The 19,282-nt window shown below is 48.6% G+C and overlaps 1 protein-coding gene across 3 annotated transcripts in view; it reads right to left on the reverse strand.

Moving 5' to 3' along the window:
• Positions 1-17,903, reverse strand: part of LCMT1 (leucine carboxyl methyltransferase 1) — a 42,461-nt gene extending 24,558 nt beyond the window's left edge. The window contains exons 1-3 of one of the 3 annotated variants that reach the window (XM_036309805.1): positions 17,628-17,902; positions 3,911-4,002; positions 2,023-2,144 (exon numbers count right to left, since the gene is read on the reverse strand). In XM_036309805.1, coding sequence (XP_036165698.1) covers positions 2,023-2,144; positions 3,911-4,002; positions 17,628-17,734 — 321 coding nt within the window. In that variant the 5' untranslated portion in view covers positions 17,735-17,902. Of the gene's footprint in view, positions 1-2,022; positions 2,145-3,910; positions 4,003-17,627 lie in introns of all 3 variants that reach the window. The other 2 variants (XM_036309807.1, XM_036309808.1) reach the window with 2 other exon arrangements.
• Positions 17,904-19,282: the final 1,379 nt, after the last annotated feature.

Raw genomic sequence — 19,282 nt, forward strand, 5'->3', positions numbered from 1 at the left:
ACACCGCACTCTCTCCACTGCACTCTGTCCAGTGCTCGCACCACGTTAGGGTCCCTGTGCTAGAGGGCCCTGTCCACACCGCACTCTCTCCACTGCACTCTGTCCAGTGCTCGCACCACGTTAGGGTCCCTGTCCACACCGCACTCTCTCCACTGCACTCTGTCCAGTGCTCGCACCACGTTAGGGTCCCTGTGTTAGAGGGCCCTGTCCACACCGCACTCTCTCCACTGCACTCTGTCCAGTGCTCGCACCACGTTAGGGTCCCTGTGCTAGAGGGCCCTGTCCACACCGCACTCTCTCCACTGCACTCTGTCCAGTGCTCGCACCACGTTAGGGTCCCTGTGTTAGAGGCCCCTGTCCACACCGCACTCTCTCCACTGCACTCTGTCCAGTGCTCGCACCACGTTAGGGTCCCTGTGCTAGAGGCCCCTGTCCACACCGCACTCTCTCCACTGCACTCTGTCCAGTGCTCGCACCACGTTAGGGTCCCTGTGCTAGAGGCCCCTGTCCACACCGCACTCTCTCCACTGCACTCTGTCCAGTGCTCGCACCACGTTAGGGTCCCTGTGTTAGAGGGCCCTGTCCACACCGCACTCTCTCCACTGCACTCTGTCCAGTGCTCGCACCACGTTAGGGTCCCTGTGCTAGAGGGCCCTGTCCACACCGCACTCTCTCCACTGCACTCTGTCCAGTGCTCGCACCACGTTAGGGTCCCTGTGCTAGAGGCACAGTCGACCCACAGAAAAGACGCCTCCATACAAGCGCGAGGCTGCACACAGAGCGAACAAGGACTCCGGAGGCTGAGCTGCCGCACGTTCCCAGGCCACAGGCTGGCCACCTGGAGGAGACACAGCTCTGGCGGCCCCGGCTGTGTACACCCTCACGGGGCTCTCATGGAAACTCGTCAAGTCCCGTCTGTAAAAGCGCTTCACCAATGGGAGGTCTGCTTATCTGAATGGAGACTGCGGGCAAACACTCAATCCTAAGACCAAGTGGAGGCCGCTGAGCTCTTCTCCAGGAAAGAAAGGCTGGGAGCTCCAAGAGGACAGACCTTGCAGGGGAGCTGCTCTGGGGCCGACATACAGGCTGGTAACACCACACACTCTATCTTTGTGTCCGTCTGCAAGAAATCTGGGGGGACGCTGGTACCCTCGTGACATCTCAGAGAAGAACCAAGAAAAATCTATACACACGTGAAAAAAGTGAATGCAACCAGTGAGGTCTTTGTAGGGAAAGGGCTTGCGGTAAAATTCCAGCCCAGGAATCAAAGACCAACATTGCAGTCCTGGTCCTGCCACTAACTAGACCAGGGGTGGGCAAACTTTTTGACTCGAGGGCCACAATGGGTTCTTAAACTGGACCGGAGGGCCGGAACAAAAGCATGGATGGAGTGTTTGTGTGAACTAATATAAATTCAAAGTAAACATCATTACATAACAGGGTACGGTCTTTTTTTTTTTTAGTTTTATTCATTTCAAACGGGCCGGATCCGGCCCGCGGCTGAACTAGACCCGAGTTCCCTTTCCTGTGCGTGAGTGCACCTGCTCCTGGCCCCTCACAGGGCAGTTAAGGGATCAAATCAAAGAATGGTTCCAAAAGGCTCTGTGTCACATTTCCAACACCCAGCTGTGCAAGGCTCCAAATTTTACAGACACTGTTATGCCCACAATAAAATCTTAGCGTCAAAATCACCAGTACACGTGCTCTTTGTCTCGGCAATTCCACTAACAGAATGTTTTCTCTGATATGTTTCCACAGGCAGAGAAAAACGCACACAAGTTTTCATTAACACCCTGCTTGCAACAGCAAAAGGTGAGACACAACCCACACGTCCTTCACGGGGACCTGGTGCGATGAAGCCGGGGCTGGTGGTGGCTGGGGGCATGGAAGGGCTGGGGACAGGGGTGTAGACGGGCTGTCACTGCATCCATTTTAATATATTTTAAAATTTTAGAACCAGGTGAACATCTTCAAAATTAAATGCAAACAACTGGGAAAAGAGGAAGGGGAATTTTAACTCACCTTTAATATCCAGAAGGTGGTATCCATTCCAGCCCCAAGGTTTAAAATCTGACAGTGACACTCTGTCTTCCGTAGGAATGCCTTTATCAGCTCACTGATGCCATGGACTCGAGCAAAATATCCTAAGGAAGAGACAGAGGAACAGGCGGCCCTCAGTGCCGACAACAGTGGCCTTGCAAAGCCCCCCAAAGAGCGAAGAGCACGCCGGAACACCCTGCCCGCCTCCTGTGGGGTCGGCAGGGGGCTGCAGACTTCGCCTGAGACAGGGCAACTTCCAGGTTCTCTCCCCCTTGTTCTTAAAGCCGTCTGACCCAAACTGAGCACAACCTACGTAAGGGTGGGATTAACTATCTGTCCTAAGAGAAATAAAGTGTCCTATCATTTTACTTCAGGAAGACCAGGGTTTTACATCAAAACATCTGGTCTCAATGTTCCTCTTGAAAATGACCTCTAGGAATTTGGCCTCGTGAGCTTTTTCACGGCCACAGAGAAGCGAGTCGGCTTGGACACTGGAAACACACAGAGCCTTCCTGCACAGTGGGAAGCACTCTCCCACTGGGCTGCAGGTCCCCAAATGAGACATTCAAACCCCAGAGAGAGGAAGGGAGGGAGGAGGCTGACCTGGTGCCCGTCAGCTGCAGGTCCCTGGCCTCTGGGGCACTCACAGGAAGGCTGCCCAGAGAGCGGGAGGGAGGGGGCGGGGCCCACTCAGCCAGGCTCCCCGAAAGCTCGCCCTCTGTTCAAAGCAAACTCCAAGTCCTTATTCTCAGAAACGCCCATTTTTAAATATCTGCATTTCTTATAGGCCCTCCCTCTAGGATCTTCAGGGCCAAGACTCCCTGCTCACACAGGAGCGACTGTCACGTGGTCAACTTCTCAGTCAAATCCTTTGACTTCCTGATGGTGTCACCAACCATTCAGTAAGGCAGCAAAAAGTAGTCTCTTATGTGAACAGGTACTTCACAGTAAAAGATATATAGATGGCTTTTCAACATACGATCTTCAACCTTATTCTTAAGTAAAAAGAATAAAACTAAAACTACTCTATGATAGCATTTCTCAATATCAGATTAACAAAGATTAAAAATTGCACACTGAGCCCTAGCCGGTTTGGCTCAATGGATAGTCAGTCTGCAGACTGAAGGATCCCGGGTTCGATTCTGGCCAAGGGCATATGCCCAGGTTTTGGGTTTGATCCCCAGTAGGGAGCATGCAGAGGCAACTATTAATGATTCTCTTTCATCATTGATGTTTCTAACTCTCTCTCCCTCTCCTTGCCTCTGAAATCAATAAAAATATATTTTTAAAAAAACTTCACACTGATGGCCAAGATTTGATAATTACTAAAATTGATCCATATGTAATTCCACTTTTTCACAGTTTGAAACTTTCCATAATAAAAGTATTTTTAAAAATAAAAATAGAAATTTTTTCTAAATAATTAGTTTCATAATACGCTTGTTGGTGATGATGTTAGGAAATGAGCACTTTCATATACTCCTGGAGAGAGTGCATCCTGGAACTCTCTGTTTAAGAATGAATCCCTCTCCCACCAAGCGTGGCTCAGTAGTTGAGCGTCGACCTATGAATCAGAAGATCATGGGTTCAGAAGGTCATGGGTTCAATTCCTGGTCAGTGCACATGCCCTGGTTGCAGGTTCCCATCACATCCCCAGTGTGGGGTGTGCAGGAGGCAGCTGATTGGTGATTCTCTCTCACCACTGATGTTTCTTTCTCTCTCTCTCTCTCCCTTCCTCTCTGAAATCAATACAAATTATATATATATATATATATATATATATATATTTTTTTTTTTTTTTAAATGAATCCCTGAAACTTCAGACCACTCAGCTGATGAGAAGATGCCAGGGAGAAAGGGGGCCACTTGCCTCTGTTAATTTCAGGGGCCTTTCTCTCTTTGCTCAGCCTCACAAGGTGCTGGAGGTAAGGGTCATCCCAGTAGCCAATGCTCACTGCAAACCTGAGAGGAATGAAAGAGAACGCATGTGAGCAGAGATCTGTGTATATTCTGGCCAAGGTTCACGGCCCCGTTCCCAGGAACCAGGTCAAGGATCCAGAAGAAAGTCATCGGCCTCAAAGGCCACTGACGGCCCAGGCAGGGTTCCATTACACACTTGAGCAGACTCACCACCCCTTATATTCACACACACTTCCCACCACGTCCCCTACAGCGGCCATTTCTCACCTCCATCTTTCCTCTTATGACTAATTCCTTCCCCAGAGCCCTAAACAGCAAATAACTTCACCCCATCGCCACAACGATTTATTCACTCCGCAAACTCACTGGCCGAAGCTTTTATCAGATTACTAAGAAGTCCTATGTCGAGAGAAAGGAAATTCAGAAATATTCGGCAAACATCACTAATAGCGGCCTACGTTTCCTCCTGACTCTGCAGTTTGTGCTGGTCATTTCACATCCCTTAAGGTGGTCACAGTGGGGAGGCCGGGAAGAAACAAAACAACTACAACTTGCACAATGCCCTGGTGTCCTAACCTCTCTACCCCAGGCTACTCCCTACTCAGGTAAAGTTCTACTGTTCCGAGTCTGGGAGCTGAAGCCGGATTACACTGGGAGTCTTCCGGCGACCACGAGTGGCACCAGCCTAGGACCACCGATGAGTCACGGAAGGAACCTGGGTCCCCAAGGCCATGCCACACCACCGAGGGCCTGGAGCCTGCTCTACCTCCCCACGGACATTTGGTGAGATAATTTCTTCACCATCTGAGCCAACCCGAGCCAGGCTTCTGTTCCTTTCAGCCTAAAGCAGCCGTAGGCAAACTACGGCCCGTGGGCCAGATCCGGCCCGTTTGAAATGAATAAAACTAAAAAAAAAAAGACCGTACCCTTTTATGTAATGATGTTTACTTTGAATTTATATTAGTTCACACAAACACTCCATCCATGCTTTTGTTCCGGCCCTCCGGTCCAGTTTAAGAACCCATTGTGGCCCTCGAATCAAAAAGTTTGCCCACCCCTGGCCTAAAGCATCCCACCTAATACCCGAAGGATGCAATCAATTCCATGTTGCCTGATAAGGAGGCTGAAATTTAAGGGGTGTGGATGTGCGTGTCTCCCAGGTAGGTTCTGAGCTCCCAAAAGTAGATACTGTCGCTTTTCTTTTCTTTATACCTACTGACAAGGTTTTTTGCAGCCCTGACTGCAACAGGTGCTGATTCTGACAAAAGACTCCCCCACAGTATCTCACACTTATGTTTACACAACCACAGACACTTATAAGAAGTACCTGTGTTCAGCTACTCAGTACAGCCGCTCAACAGAGAAACAAAGAGCTCGCTAAGAACACCACTTGCTACAAGCCTGGACTCTCCGAGGAAAACAGAGTATTACAAGAGTAAACTCGCTCAGTGGTCCAAAGAGTATTTCACAAAGTATCATGAAATCAACGGAACAATCTGAAAACCTGCATTTAAAAAATGAAGTAGAATACAGTAAAACAGAAAACACCCGTGTGCCTAACACACAGAAAGGGATGACTTCTGTGAAGATTTTGTTGCACATCTGTACTGGAGGAAGTAAGTTTTCTCGCTGAGTTTCATGAACAGATTTCAAAGGATTCATCTAGTGCCATCTAGTGGTCACTGCCTAGTGATAAGAACACCATCGAACAGTTAAAGCAAGCATGTCAAACTCGCAGCCTGCGGGCCACATGCGGACCACGATGAATATTTTTGTGGCCCAACCAATATAACTGTATGCAAGAAGCGTTTTGATAAAAATTTTGTAACTTAATTTTTACAATATCCTGTTATACATAACTAGAGGCCCAGTGCAGCCCAGCCTGCACCCTTGCCAATCGGGGACCCCTTAGGGGATGTCCAACTGCGAGTTTAGGCCCAATCCCAGGGATCGGGCCTAAACTGGCAGTCGGACATCCCTCTCACAATCCGGGACCACTGGCTCCTAATCGCTCACCTGCCCGCCTGCCTGGTCGCCCCTAACTCCCCCCCCCCCCCACGCTGGCCTGGTCACCCCTCACGGCCCCCCCGCCGGCCTGGTCGCTCCTAACTGCCCCCCCCCCCGCTGGCCTGGTCACCCCTCACGGCCCCCCCGCCGGCCTGGTTGCCCCACGCAGCCTGCTTGTTTAGTCATTTGGTCGTCCCTCACTAACACCCCTGCTGGCCTGGTCATAGGCAGCCATCTTGTGAAGGCGTGAGGGTTAATTTGCATATTACCTCTTTATTATATAGGATTATTAATAACAAACTATAACATTTGCTAATGACTGATTACTATAATCATGTTGCATTCATTTCCCTTATGCGCAGGCTCACCATTTCTCTCCACTAATACTAGCAGCGAATATTTTAGCAGCTAATGGCCACATCATTAGTCTTGGACTGACTTGTTTGGTGTGCGCAACAGGAAATATTTCACTTTCGGAGAACAAAAAAAATAAGTTTATTTGTGTTATGCTTATTAATTTGTGCAGTTATTCGGTGTCTGGTAAGTTAATGTTCAAGAAAAAAATATTTTTATTAAAATGTTCTATTATTTTATCTTAACAATGACTCATTTATTTCAGCCCTTGGCATTCAGCATGTCTCTATCGAAATAAACCTATGTTTCTATGAAAATTGAAGCTTTTGCTTTTTGCAGCCACATACACTTCCACCTTGTTGATTTGGCCCGTGTGAGCCTCGGAGTCTGACAGGCTTGAGTTAAAGGGTTGGAAGGGGCCTTGGAAATGATCTGGTCAATCCCAACATCCAGTGCAAGAATCCTTTCATCGGTATCAAGCCGCTCACTCCACTGCCAAGCAACCCCTGTGAGGCTGCTCCGCGGGCCTCCCTCCAAGCTCTCCTGTTGGACTACTGCTGCCCTGGCGGGTAACAAGGAGCAGTTTCTATTCCTCTCAGCTCTGTACTATCAGTTGGTATTAGATTCAGTCAAGCAGCATTTATTGTCCGCTCAATGCCAGGCAAGACGGGGAAGAGCCAGCGGCAAAGGTAAATATGGGATTATGACCGGTGAAGGGCATGAGTAACAAGGAGAACAAAGGGCCTTCCTGAGAGAAGGGGAAGGGAAAGGCCTCTGGGTGGGGGATGGCGAGTTGAGCCCTAGAGAATGGAGTCACTGTGCAAAGGGCCCTGCAGACAGGAGGCCGGGCTGACAGACGCGCTCTGCGTGGGAATGGACTTGGAGTGTCCCGGCAGCAGAAAGGGGGGGCGTGGGGGGGGGCTGGAGAGCGGTAAGGAAACAGGAGAAACCGGGAAGAGGTTGGAGAGAGAACAAACTCAGGCACACGTGCCTGGCAGGAGCCTGGGACTGACCTCAACAGTACACAGGCACGTCTGACCACCATCCCCTGAGTCCTACGTCCCAGTGTTGCTAACCAGTGTCTCTCCAGTCCTCACACTGGAAAACTGCACTCAGATGATTTCTGTGTTACTGTATTCTATTTCATTTTTCAAATGCAGCTTTCAGATATTCCGTTGATTTCATGGTATCGATGGGTCACAACTTACTGTTTGTGAAACACTCTTTTGGACCACCGAGCAATGTATATGTATCTGTGTTTGTATTGTGTACATGTGTACATGTATGCATATGTGTATATATGTATGGGTATTATGTAGATATGTGTGTATGTGTGGTTGTATTGTGTACGTGTATGTGTATCTATGTGTGGGTATCATGTAGATATGTATGTGTGGTTGTATTGTGTACGTGTATGTGTATGTGTATTTATGTGTGGGTATCATGTAGATATGTGTGGTTGTATTGTGTACGTGTATGTGTATGTGTATCTATGTGTGGGTATCATGTAGATATGTGTTTATGTGTGGTTGTATTGTGTACGTGTATGTGTATGTGTATCTATGTGTGGGTATCATGTAGATATGTGTTTATGTGTGGTTGTATTATGTACATGTATGTGTATGTGTATCTATGTGTGGGTATCATGTAGATATGTATCTGTGTGTGGCTAGGATTTTGATTGGGACTACACTGACTCTATGGATCAATTAGGGGTGAAGAGACACCAACACCAAGTCTTCTAATGCATGAACAAAGTATACCTCCCATTTACGTAAGTCTCCTTTAATTTCTCTCAGTAGTGTTTTATAGTTTTCTGTGTAAAGGTATTTCATACCTTTCATTAGATTTATTCTTAGACAGTTTACATTTTTGATGCTATTATAAATAATATTTTTAAATTTCATTTCTTGCCCTTGCCAGTGTTGCTAGCTGGTTAGAACATCTGCACACAAAAGAGTCTCAGGTTCTATTCCGGTCAAGGGCACATACCTGGGTTGCAGGTTTGATCCCCAGCCCTGGTCGGGCGCATGCAGGAGGCAACCAATTGATATGTCTCTTTCACATAGATGTTTCTCCTCTTCTCTCTCTTTTTTTTTTAAAAAATATATTTTATTGATTTTTTACAGAGAGGAAGGGAGAGAGATAGAGAGTTAGAAACATCGATGAGAGAGAAACATCGATCGGCTGCCTCCTGCACACCTCCTACTGGGGATGTGCCTGCAACCAAGGTACATGCGCTTGACCAGAATCGAACCTGGGACCTTTCAGTCCACAGGCCAACGCTCTACCCACTGAGCCAAACCAGCTACAGCTCTCCTCTTCTCTTCTCTTCTCTCTCTCTTTTTCCCCTCCTCTCCCTTACTCCTCCCCCTGCCCCCCGATTACTCTCTCCCTTCCACTGTCTCAAAAAAAAGATGGAAAAAATATCCCCAGGTGAGTATTAACAACAAAAAATTCATTTTCCTATACATGAATGTATATTTACAATACATCTATTTGACAAAAGACTCCTACCCAGCTATGTAATGAACTACAATATAAGTCAAAACCAACAGTGACATCATCAATAAAAATGGGCAAAAAACTTGGACGACAGTTCACAAAAGATGTAGGAATGGCCAATAGGCACATAAAAAAGGTGATTAAGCCCTAGCCGATTTGGCTCAGTGGATAGAGCATCACCTATGGACTGAAAGGTCCCAGGTTCGATTCGGGTCAAGAGCACATGCCTAGGTTGCAGGCTCAATCCCCAGTAGGTGGTGTGCAGGAGGCAGCTGACCAATGGTTCTCTCTCATCATTGATGTTTCTATCTCTCTCTCCTTCTTCCTCTCTGAAATCAATAAAAATATATTTATTTTAAAAAAAGGTGCTTGACCCTGGAGAGGGTCAAAGGGGGGGGGGGGGGGACATCTGTAATACTTTCAACAATAAACATACATTAGTCACCAGGGAAATGCAATGTAAAACCACAGTGAGATGCTATTTCACACCCACTGACCATATGGAGTGTTAACAAGGATGTGGAGTTTTCATCCATTGCTGGTGGGAAGTGTAAACTGATAAACCACTTTAGGAATTAATCTGGCAATTAAATATACACCCCGCCTATGACTGCGCAATTCTACACCTAGACATCTACCCAAGAGAAATGAAGGACCTGTCAGAATGTTCACGGCAGCCCATCCACAATGGCCCAAAGTGGGCACAACTCAAGTGACCCTCGTCCGGTGAAAGGACAAACAAATCAGGGTGTGGTCACACAGCATGAAAAGGGCCAAACCCCTTTACACGGACAGGGTTCTCTCCTCACCACACACGAGCCAGGTTCCTCTGCGCCGTCTCCTCACTCAGCCTGCAACCTTGGCCTGTAATACAGAGACTTGGACAAACACTAACAGCTTCCACGAGCTCAAGGCCACAACCTCAGGATGACGCTCGTCGCACTTAAAGTGCCTGAGAGAATGCAAGGCCGCCAGGAGCACAGCCTGTCCAGCCCCTTCTCCCAGGTAGCAAACCCAGATGGCTTCAAGTGGACCGGCCCCTTCCTCCCTCCCTCTTTGTGTAATTTTTCACTTCTCTGACTCTACTGCCGAGTGCTCGCCCAACTCCTGACTCCCCCACCGCCCTCAAAACGCCCTCTGTAGAGCTGCAGGCGAGCTATTCACCCAGGACTCTTTCCCTGTTGCAACAGTTATTGCTGGTTAAAACCTGACCTTACCACTTTAACCAGTATCTGGCTTTACCTCTGACAACATGAATAAATCTCAATGAACATGCTGAGTGAAAGTAATTACAAAAAGAATGCATACTGTATGATTCCATTCATATGATGTTCAAGAACAGGCAAATCTGATCCATGGTAGCTGAAATCAGAAAATGCTGGGGGGGGGGGGGGGGGGGGGCAAGGAGACCAACCAAGAGAGAAAGCGGCCTTTCTGGAGTTTCAGAAATATTTTACATCTTGTTGAGTGGTGGTTCACAGATATATACAACTGTCAACACTCACCAAATGGAAAACTTGAGCACTTTATTTATAGGGTATCCCCCAAAAATGTATATATGCTTTGAATAATTATAAAGGCAGTGTTTATTAAAATACATCTCATTTTCAAAATTGAGCTATCAGCTGTTAAAGTGTGCATATATTTTTTGGGACACCCTGTATATAAACTATGTCCCTCTCTCCCTCCTCTATTTTCTTCTCTTCCCCTCCCCTATCCCCTACCCCCTCCTCTCCCCTCCACCTCTTCCTCTACTTCTCTCTCCCTTCTCCCCCCTCCCCCTCCCCCTCCCCTTCCCCTCCCCTCCCTAGGGAAATTCTAGGGGGGAAAAAGATGAGGAACATAGCAGGACCTTCAAGTTCCCTTTCTAATATCCACTCACCCCTTCTTCCTTACTAAAAGAACCCCAATTTTGTTTGAGGCATCCATCTGCCCAATGAGTTCTTACCTCCCCACACTTTCCTGCAGCTGAGGGTGGGGCCATATGTCCCAGTACAAAGAAGTCTACAGCTTTCCTGATGAAGAGAGACACACTCAGACGCATGTCTTTTGCTGGTACCCTTCCTTCCCCATTCTTGCCCTTCCAAGCAAGCTATGGGAGCTCTGAATCAATTCACAACTAAGTAACTTTGTGATTAATAGTCTTAAGGCATCAAAATGGGGGGGGGGGCATTTCAATTGGAAGTCAAGAATGCCATCGCTGTGTTAAAGTATATATAAGAATTTAGTATATTATATATGACTTTTCAAGTCAATTGGGAAATAGAGACCATTTAATAGATGGTATAGGGACAACTAGCTAATGCTTTCAGAAAAAATGAAGTTAAAACTGCTACGTTCTTACATAAAAGAGATGAATGATTTAAGCATAAAAGACAAAACCATAGAAGTACTAAACGAAAATGTTGAAATGATTGAAAATGGCCTTTCAAAGCACTGCTCGAAAACACCAGCCATAAAGTTAGGTTGTCAGATTGTGCACCATGAAGATTCACAATTTCTGTATTATGAAATGCACTGACAAGCGAAAGTGAACACCAAGCATCCATCTGAGAGAAAATACAGCAACAAACACAGGCCAAGGCGTGCCATCTCTCATATAAAAAGTCCTTATAAAGCAGAAATAGAAGTACAAATAACCAAACAAGAAAAGACAACAACCCAGTTGGAAAATGACTGGAGAAAGGATTCACATAAAAATATCACTGATAGTGAGCAAAGTGCGCGGTCTCACAGTGATTATAGAAACACAAATTAGAGAGGGATTATTCTCCACCTGCCAGCTGATGAGCCATTGGTCACCAAGAAAATTCTTTGGTTAGCATCTCATTCGCCACAGGCGGGAATGAAAACTGATACAACCTCTTTCGTTAACCATTTTGCAGAAGCTTCTCATGATGTGAATATTCCTATTCTAGATATAAAATCATTACCTTTCACGGGTATTTTCCAATATTTAATTCATTCCTTTTTTAAAAAACAGAGGAGGGCTAAACATCCAGAATTTATTGGACTTTCTTGATGAGCAAGTTTGGCAGCTAATTTCTCCTCAACACAATGTCCTAGATCTAAAGTGGCACATCTTCTCTGCAGGTGCAGAGGCCATCCTTGGTCAAAGTCTCAGCATGCTCTCCCAGGCAGCTGTGGTGGGGAGGGGCAGGCGTGGTGGGGAGGGGCAGCCGTGGTGGGGCGGGGCAGCTGTGGTGGGGAGGGGACAGTGCGCTGGAAAGGTCCAGGCTTGCGGAGACCACCTGCATCTCTAGGGGGACAGCTTTCAGAAATCAGATCCACTTCTATCATTTTCACACTGGCCCCCAGCCTGGTTTCTGAACCGTATAGACCACTCAATACCAGTGAAGAAGAAAAGCAGCTGTTCAAGGCCTCATAGGGTGAGGTAATCTTGAGTGTTCACATCCAGTTCTAGTCACTGTAGCCACCCACGGATGCGTATTACACCTACAATGCACGTGGCTCTGAGGTGGACGCGGCCCCTGCTTTGTATCGTGTTTATTCTAGTGGAACACAAAACTACACCCAATGTCTGAATTGCAAATGGCCGGTTCCCACGAAGGAGGCACACAGGGTGTACGTTCAGGTCTGCGGGTATCAGAGGCCTCCTTGCTTGAGGGAGCCCATCTGAGCTAAGGCGTCATCTATGACTCCCCAGCCTCCCCCCACATCCAATCTGCCAGCACCTCCTATGGGCTCCACCTGACAGCCCCTCGGCACCTCACGGCTCCCACCCTGGCGGCCACCAGCCTCTCGGGCCTGGGGTATCCCAGAGCCTAACTGGTCTCCTGACTCCCATCCTCGCCCTGCAGTTTGGTCCCCACAGAGAAGCTGATGTGATCCCGTTAAAACCCAAGTCAAGTGAGTTCATTCTTCATTCAGTTCAAAATCCCCAGCGGCTCCCTCTCCAAGGAAGAGTTAGTCCTACAAGAGGCTGCAGCATCTGTCCCCCAGCCCCAGCCCCAGGCAGCCAGCCGCTCCCGCCTCAGGACCCGCCTACTCTGCTGGCCCCGCCTGGGGCCTGGGATGTGGGTTCCCACTTACACAGGGCTCCTCCCTCCCGCCCCCAGTCTCTCCCCAGCAGAGCCCTCCCTGGCCATCCCATCCCAGAGGACAACTCCTTCCAACACTCCCGGGCGCTGATCACCAGCTGACACGCCAGATGTCTTGTTTCCCAGCCCGAGCCCCCACTGGAACGAATGCCCTGTAAGAGCTCGGTGTTGGCTGGGTTGATCGCTTCTGCTCCACACGAGAGCAGTGCCTCCACAAAGGAGGCACTCGGTAAAGAAAGCCGAGATGACTGACGCAGAACTAAAGGGGCGAGCGAAGGAGGGAGGGAGCAGCAGACTGGAAGGCCGGAGGAAGGCGGGGGAGCAGGACACACCTGTAGAACTGAGAGGGTGGCAGGGAGGGAGGGGGGTGAGGCTGGAGAAGCAGGTGAGAGCAGGAGCTGGGTCCTCCAACAGCAACAAGAAGCCACTGCACTGGGAGTGGCCTGAGCAGGCAGGCTTTTTATAAAACGCTCACCTCGGAGAGACGTGGATTTGGGGGAGATAAGGGGGCGCGCAGTTAGTGGGCTGGTGCCATAACTCTGACCACAGGTGACCTCAGCTTGGACAGAGGTGGCAGAAGGGGAGGTGAAGAAAGGGAAGCAGATTCCTGGCATACTTAGCAGATAAGAATCAAAGTTCTGATCACAGGGGGAGATGAAGGGGCAGCTTCAAGATCACCTTACCTTTCCGGCCTGTGAGCTGAGCGGGCAGCACCACTCACTGGGGCGGGGGAGGGGTGGCAAGGAGACTGTGGGAAGGTGAACTTGAGCAGTCTTGGAAATAAGGAATTTGAGATCACTGAGAGATCGGCAGGGGGCAGTGAAACAGCCAGGGCAGCATGAGCAGGTCCTGAAAAGTGCGGTGTGTCACGCCATGGTGTGTAGATTTTTGCCTGGTGTCTGACGGTTAATCAAGGGACAGGATAAGATGTGTGGTTCTGAGAAGTCACCCTGGACACAGCGTAAACACCTGGGTGGGGGAGGGGCTAGTCTAGAAGCAGGGAGAAAGTGAGGCCGCTGCAATAAGCCAGGTGGGCCAGCAGACCTGAGCAAGGCTGCACGGAGGCAGGAAATGGGAACGAATTTTTCTAAAACACGAAACCAGATCATGTCGGGTCCCCACTTAAAATCGCTCAGGACCTTCCACCTTTCGTTCTCTCACGGCCTCTCCACAATTCTCTCTTGCCACCCATGCCCCCGCCCAATGTCAAGTTCCCCTAAGGCGCACTGTGCCTCATGGCCATGCTACTCAGCTCCTGCTCTCTCCTTCTGCCTGGCAGACTCCCTTTGCCCTCCGAACACTCACAGGCCCCTCCGTGAAACAAGAAGAGCAGGCCGTCATCGAGGCGCTGGCGGGCGCTCACCGAGGTCACCTCGAAGGCACAAGGTCATACTGCACGGGTGATGCAGGGAGACAGAAGAAGGCCGCTTCATAACTGTCTCAACAGACAAAATGAGGTCGGGGTGCCATCCACCAAGCACCAGACCCTCCCGGCTGCCCGGAGTGACTGCGGCTCCTTGATGAACGGCAGGGTTGGTCTCGCTCAGTCACACCTCCTTCTAGAAAAGGCCGATTGGAGTACCGACGACAGGACTGCCCCGCTCCTGTCGGCACCCAACCCAGTGCAAGTCCTCGCTTCCTTGAACTCTCCCCCAAATTATCCAACCACAGCCCAAGTCCTGAAGTTCTAACACCGTCCCGTCCCCCCCCCCACCCCCCCCCCACCCCCCACCCCCCGCCACTGACAGGCCGTAAGTTCCCCCTGTGAGTGCCCAACTGCTTAACTACAAGTGGCTTCTGGTGGTCTCTGCCGGAAGCCATGGACAGCTGCAACAGAAAGGATGGCTGCTTTCCGGGCGGGAAGTAGGTGCATTCCCACCTGAAGGCTTCCATTTCCTGTTCAGCAATACCCACACCTCTGCTCTGTTACCTTGAGGGGGAGCGGAGGGGAGGGGAGGGGAGAGGAGAGGTTTGAGGAAAGTGGGAAATGGCTGAGTTAAGTATTCTGGGGAGCAGGAAAGTGAGTTGACCAGGGAACCATACTAGAATGGTCATGCTCTGATCTGGGCACAGGTGTGGCTGGGTGACATGACTTCACAGCAGGCCCCATAGTATTTGAGGTGAGAAAGGAGAGTTTGGCTCAACCAGGTTTTGGGGTTTATCAGCACTGGAAGGCAGGGGAGATAAGTCACTGCCAGAGAAGGGCAGAATGGCTGGCCATGAACTCTAAGCTCAATTGAGAGGTAACAGTCCTAGAGCAGCGGTCGCCAAGCGGTGGTCCTTGAGGTCCAAAAGGTTGGCACCTGCTGGCCTAGAGGACATGTCTGAAGGGTAGAGAAAACCAGGGAGGACCTAAGCGAAAATGTGCTGGGGGCGTAACAGGAATAATTGACTAAGCGAGCTGAAAAGAAGAGTGTGAAAAAGCTTCGATGAACTGCATCTGCGTGTCCAGCACATCCGGTCTTCACAGCTTGGCCTAGCCCAGATCGTCTGTTCAGTGGGCCCAGAGCAGCCCCATCCCACAGACCATGCTGCCCTGCAGGTTGGGCTGAAAACCACTGCCTTAAATTCTCTGCAGTTCAAACCCGAAATTCTCCTACAATGTTTAGGTGTCAGTAGACACAGAGGGCCCTGGAAACCGAAGCAGAGAAGAGCTAAATTATAAAAACTATCCGACTGAGAGTCAAGGAAAGTCATGCTCTAGTCCTACTACTTCTCTGTACTTTTCTTTGTGCCTGAACTATTTTATAACTAATTTACTTTTTTTTACTAGGCAAAATACATTTCCAATAAATATTAAGTAAGCCAATATTATTAATAAATATTAAATAAACCTAACCCGAATGTGCTACAGAAAACCTTTTTTGTGTTTTTTTTGGTTTTCTGGTTAATCCTCACTCGAGGATTTTTTTCCCATTGATATTTAGAGAGAGCAGAAAGGAGGGAAGGAGGGGGAGAGAAAGAAAAACATGAATTCGAGAGAGACACATCAATTGATTGTTTCCCACATGCACCCTGAGGGGATCAAACCTGCAACCCAGGCATGCCCTTGACCAGGAATCAAACAAGACCATTTGGTACTCAAGCAGACACTCTAACCCAGCGGTTCTCAACCTGTGGGTCGCGATCCCTTTGGAAGTCGAACGACCCTTTCACAGGGGTCGCCTTAGACCATCGGAAAACACATATATAATTACATATTGTTTTTGTGATTAATCACTATGCTTTAATTATGTTCAATTTGTAACAAGGAAAATACATCCTGCATATCAGATATTTACATGACGATTCATAACAGTAGCAAAATTACAGTAATGAAGTAGCAACGAAAATTATTTTATGGTTGGGGGTCACCACAACATGAGGAACTCTATTAAAGGGTCGCGGCATTAGGAAGGTTGAGAACCACTGCTCTAACCACTGAGCACACGGGCCAGGGCCAGAAAAGTATTTTATTTCGCTCTCATAATTTAATAACACTGTAGATTCTCTTACTAAAGAGCAGTCAACATGAGAACAATTATTTCTAATTCAACAGTGCTATACGTGTGGTCAATAGCAACTGAAAGCGGAAGAAACAAAGCTGGGTGTCTTTAAATTCACAAATTTCACCAAGGATGGCCTCCAAGCCTTTAATACTTATGTATGCATTTATCTATTCATTCGTATTTAATCTACCGCCACTCACATATACCACATGCCAGACACTGCTCTAAGGGCTTTCCTAATATCACATATCATTTCATCTTTACAATCATACCCACTTTACAGACCAGAAAACTGAGAACACAGACTGGTTGAGTAACTTGCCCGAGGTTTTACACGACTTGTAAACGGCAGGGCTCGGAACAGTGTGGCATTCTGACTCCAGAGTCCAGCTTCACTAAGCTTGGTCTCCAAGAACCCACAAAAAGCACAATCCTTAACCCCGACTTCTGTTCTCCCCACCCTACAAGCCCTGCATGGCCCAGCAGCCGGGGCATTGGTTCCGTTCCTCCAACGGTCCACACTTGACTTGCTCTGCCTGAACAGTCTCCGACACTGCTTTTTAAGCCTTTTGTTCTCAGTTTAAACATCACTGCCTAAATTACAAAGCCTAATCTCAGCACTCCACACAAAATTGCAGTTATGTATTTTATGGGTAATTATTTGTCTCCTGTCTCTTTTCCAACTAGGCTGTACGTCAGGCGCGGTGTCAGTCTCGTTCATTATGTGGTCCCCAGCACTGAACCCCCACCACCGTGCACAAATGAAGGGCCTGCAGCAAAGTAAGCTCTCAATAATTTTTGTTGAACGAATAAATGGAGTACATTCAAGTGTTATGCTTTCTTTTTCATGCTTGCAGGTGTGTGATGTCTGCCTGTGCTCACAAGCGCCCCTCCTCCGCCCCCCCAACTACACCCCTAATAGTGTGGACTCCTGTAGCAATCAGGCGAGAACGCTGGAAAGTACTGGCTCTGCACACCAATATGATGTGGTCGTGGTCACGTCATTTCCCCGCTCCACGCTGTACTCTAGGCACGACCCCGGGCTTGCACCGTGCCTGGCACACAGCAGAAGGTACATCATTGTGTTTCATAAACGAATCCCTGCCCTGTGAAATTCACAGGGGAGAAGCCAGGGTCTCGGGAGCTGGCGGGCGCCTGGTGGCGTGCAAGCGCGTTCCACCGACACAGGCCCGCCTCCCACCGGGGCCCAGCACCCGGAGCTGCCGGCCCCTAACCCGCGCCCCGCAGGCACCTCTTGCAGATAGAAGCATCCTCGCAGGTGCCTTGCACGCCTTCGTCGTCAGCTTCGGTCGAGGAAGGACCGGAGTTGAAAGTGGTCGACCTCAGGTTAGTGGCCATGGGCGTGGAGGTTCCGGGGTGCTGTGCCCACCCGGGACATGAAAGCGGGGTCGACCGCCGCCGGGGGAATTAGCGAACCTCCAGGAAGGTAGGAGAGAGGGGCTGGGCTCCGCCCGCTCAGCTGGCGCGGCTCGGAGAGGCCGCCCACGACCACTGTCCCAGCAACCTTCGCGCTCATTGGAGCCGCTGACAGGACGCTCATTGAGTAATTTCCCAGCCTCTCAGCCTGCGGAGGTGTTCATTGGACAACTCCTTTAGCCCCACCCACAAAACCCGGAAGTTTGCCAGGGAGGGGGAAGTAAAGTGAACTTGACACGCTATGGCACCGCAATACTTTCTGGGAATTGTAGTCTTAGGTGAGTTGGGAGGCCACTAAGATTCTAATTGCTGGTCACGAAATTTTATACCCGTAATTAACTCAGGTCAGGGACCCTAGCACTGGGGCGAAGGGCAGGGAAACCAGCCGAAGGAAACAAGTGACAGTCGGTCGAGGCTCAGTCTCATCTAACAATTGAACCAATATTTATTGTGTTCCCTCTGAGCCAGGAGCTGGGCTCAGCAAGCATAATGGTCTTTGAGATGTCGTGAAGGAAGGAATGTGTGGCCCAGCCCGCGTGGCTCAGTGGTTGAGCATCGACGTATGAATGAGAAGGTCACGGTTCCATTCCCGGTCAGGGCACATGCCCGTGTTGTGGGCTCGATTGCCAGTGTGGGGCGTGCAGGAGGCAGCCAATCAATGGTTCTCTCTCATCATTGATGTTTCCATCTCTCTCCCTCTCCCTTCCTCTCTGAAATCAATAAAAATATCTTACAAAAAACATTATCCAGCCGAAACCGGTTTGGCTCAGTGGATAGAGCGTCAGCCTGCGGACTGAAAGGTCCCAGGTTCGATTCTGGTCAAGGGCATGTACCTGGGTTACAGGCACATACCCAGTGGGAAATGTGCAGGAGGCAGCTGATCGATGGTTCTCTCTCATCGATGTTTCTAACTATCTCTTTCCCTTCCTCTCTGTAAAAAATCAATAAAATATATTTAAAACACACACACACACAAAAACATTATCCAAGTTTAATGATGAGAAAAACATCATATAGACCCCAGATGATAGACACTCTATAAAATTCATGACCAATAATCTTTGAAACTATCAAGGTAATAAAAAAACAAGGAAAATCTGAAAAACTGTCACAGCCAAGAGGAGCCTAAGGACACGTGACAACTAAATGTAATATGGCATCCAGGGTGGGATCCTGCAGCAGAAAAGTGACATTAGGGGAAAATCAAGGAACTCTGAAGTATGGACTTGAGTCAATTATAATGTATCAATATTGGTTTACTAATTATGGTGAATGTATCAGACTAATGTAAGATGCTAATTATAGAGGAAACTGGGTGTGGGGTATTTGGGGACTCCCACTATTATCTTTGCAATGATTCTGTGAATCTAACGTTGTAAAATAAAACTTTTTATTTACAAAAAACAAAGGAAGGAATGTGTGGAAAACTAATATAATTGAAAACTATGTAGCAATGAAAATGAATGAACT

This window comes from Myotis myotis, unplaced genomic scaffold (genome assembly GCF_014108235.1).
Source record: "Myotis myotis isolate mMyoMyo1 unplaced genomic scaffold, mMyoMyo1.p scaffold_m19_p_5, whole genome shotgun sequence".
Lineage (NCBI taxonomy): Eukaryota > Metazoa > Chordata > Mammalia > Chiroptera > Vespertilionidae > Myotis > Myotis myotis.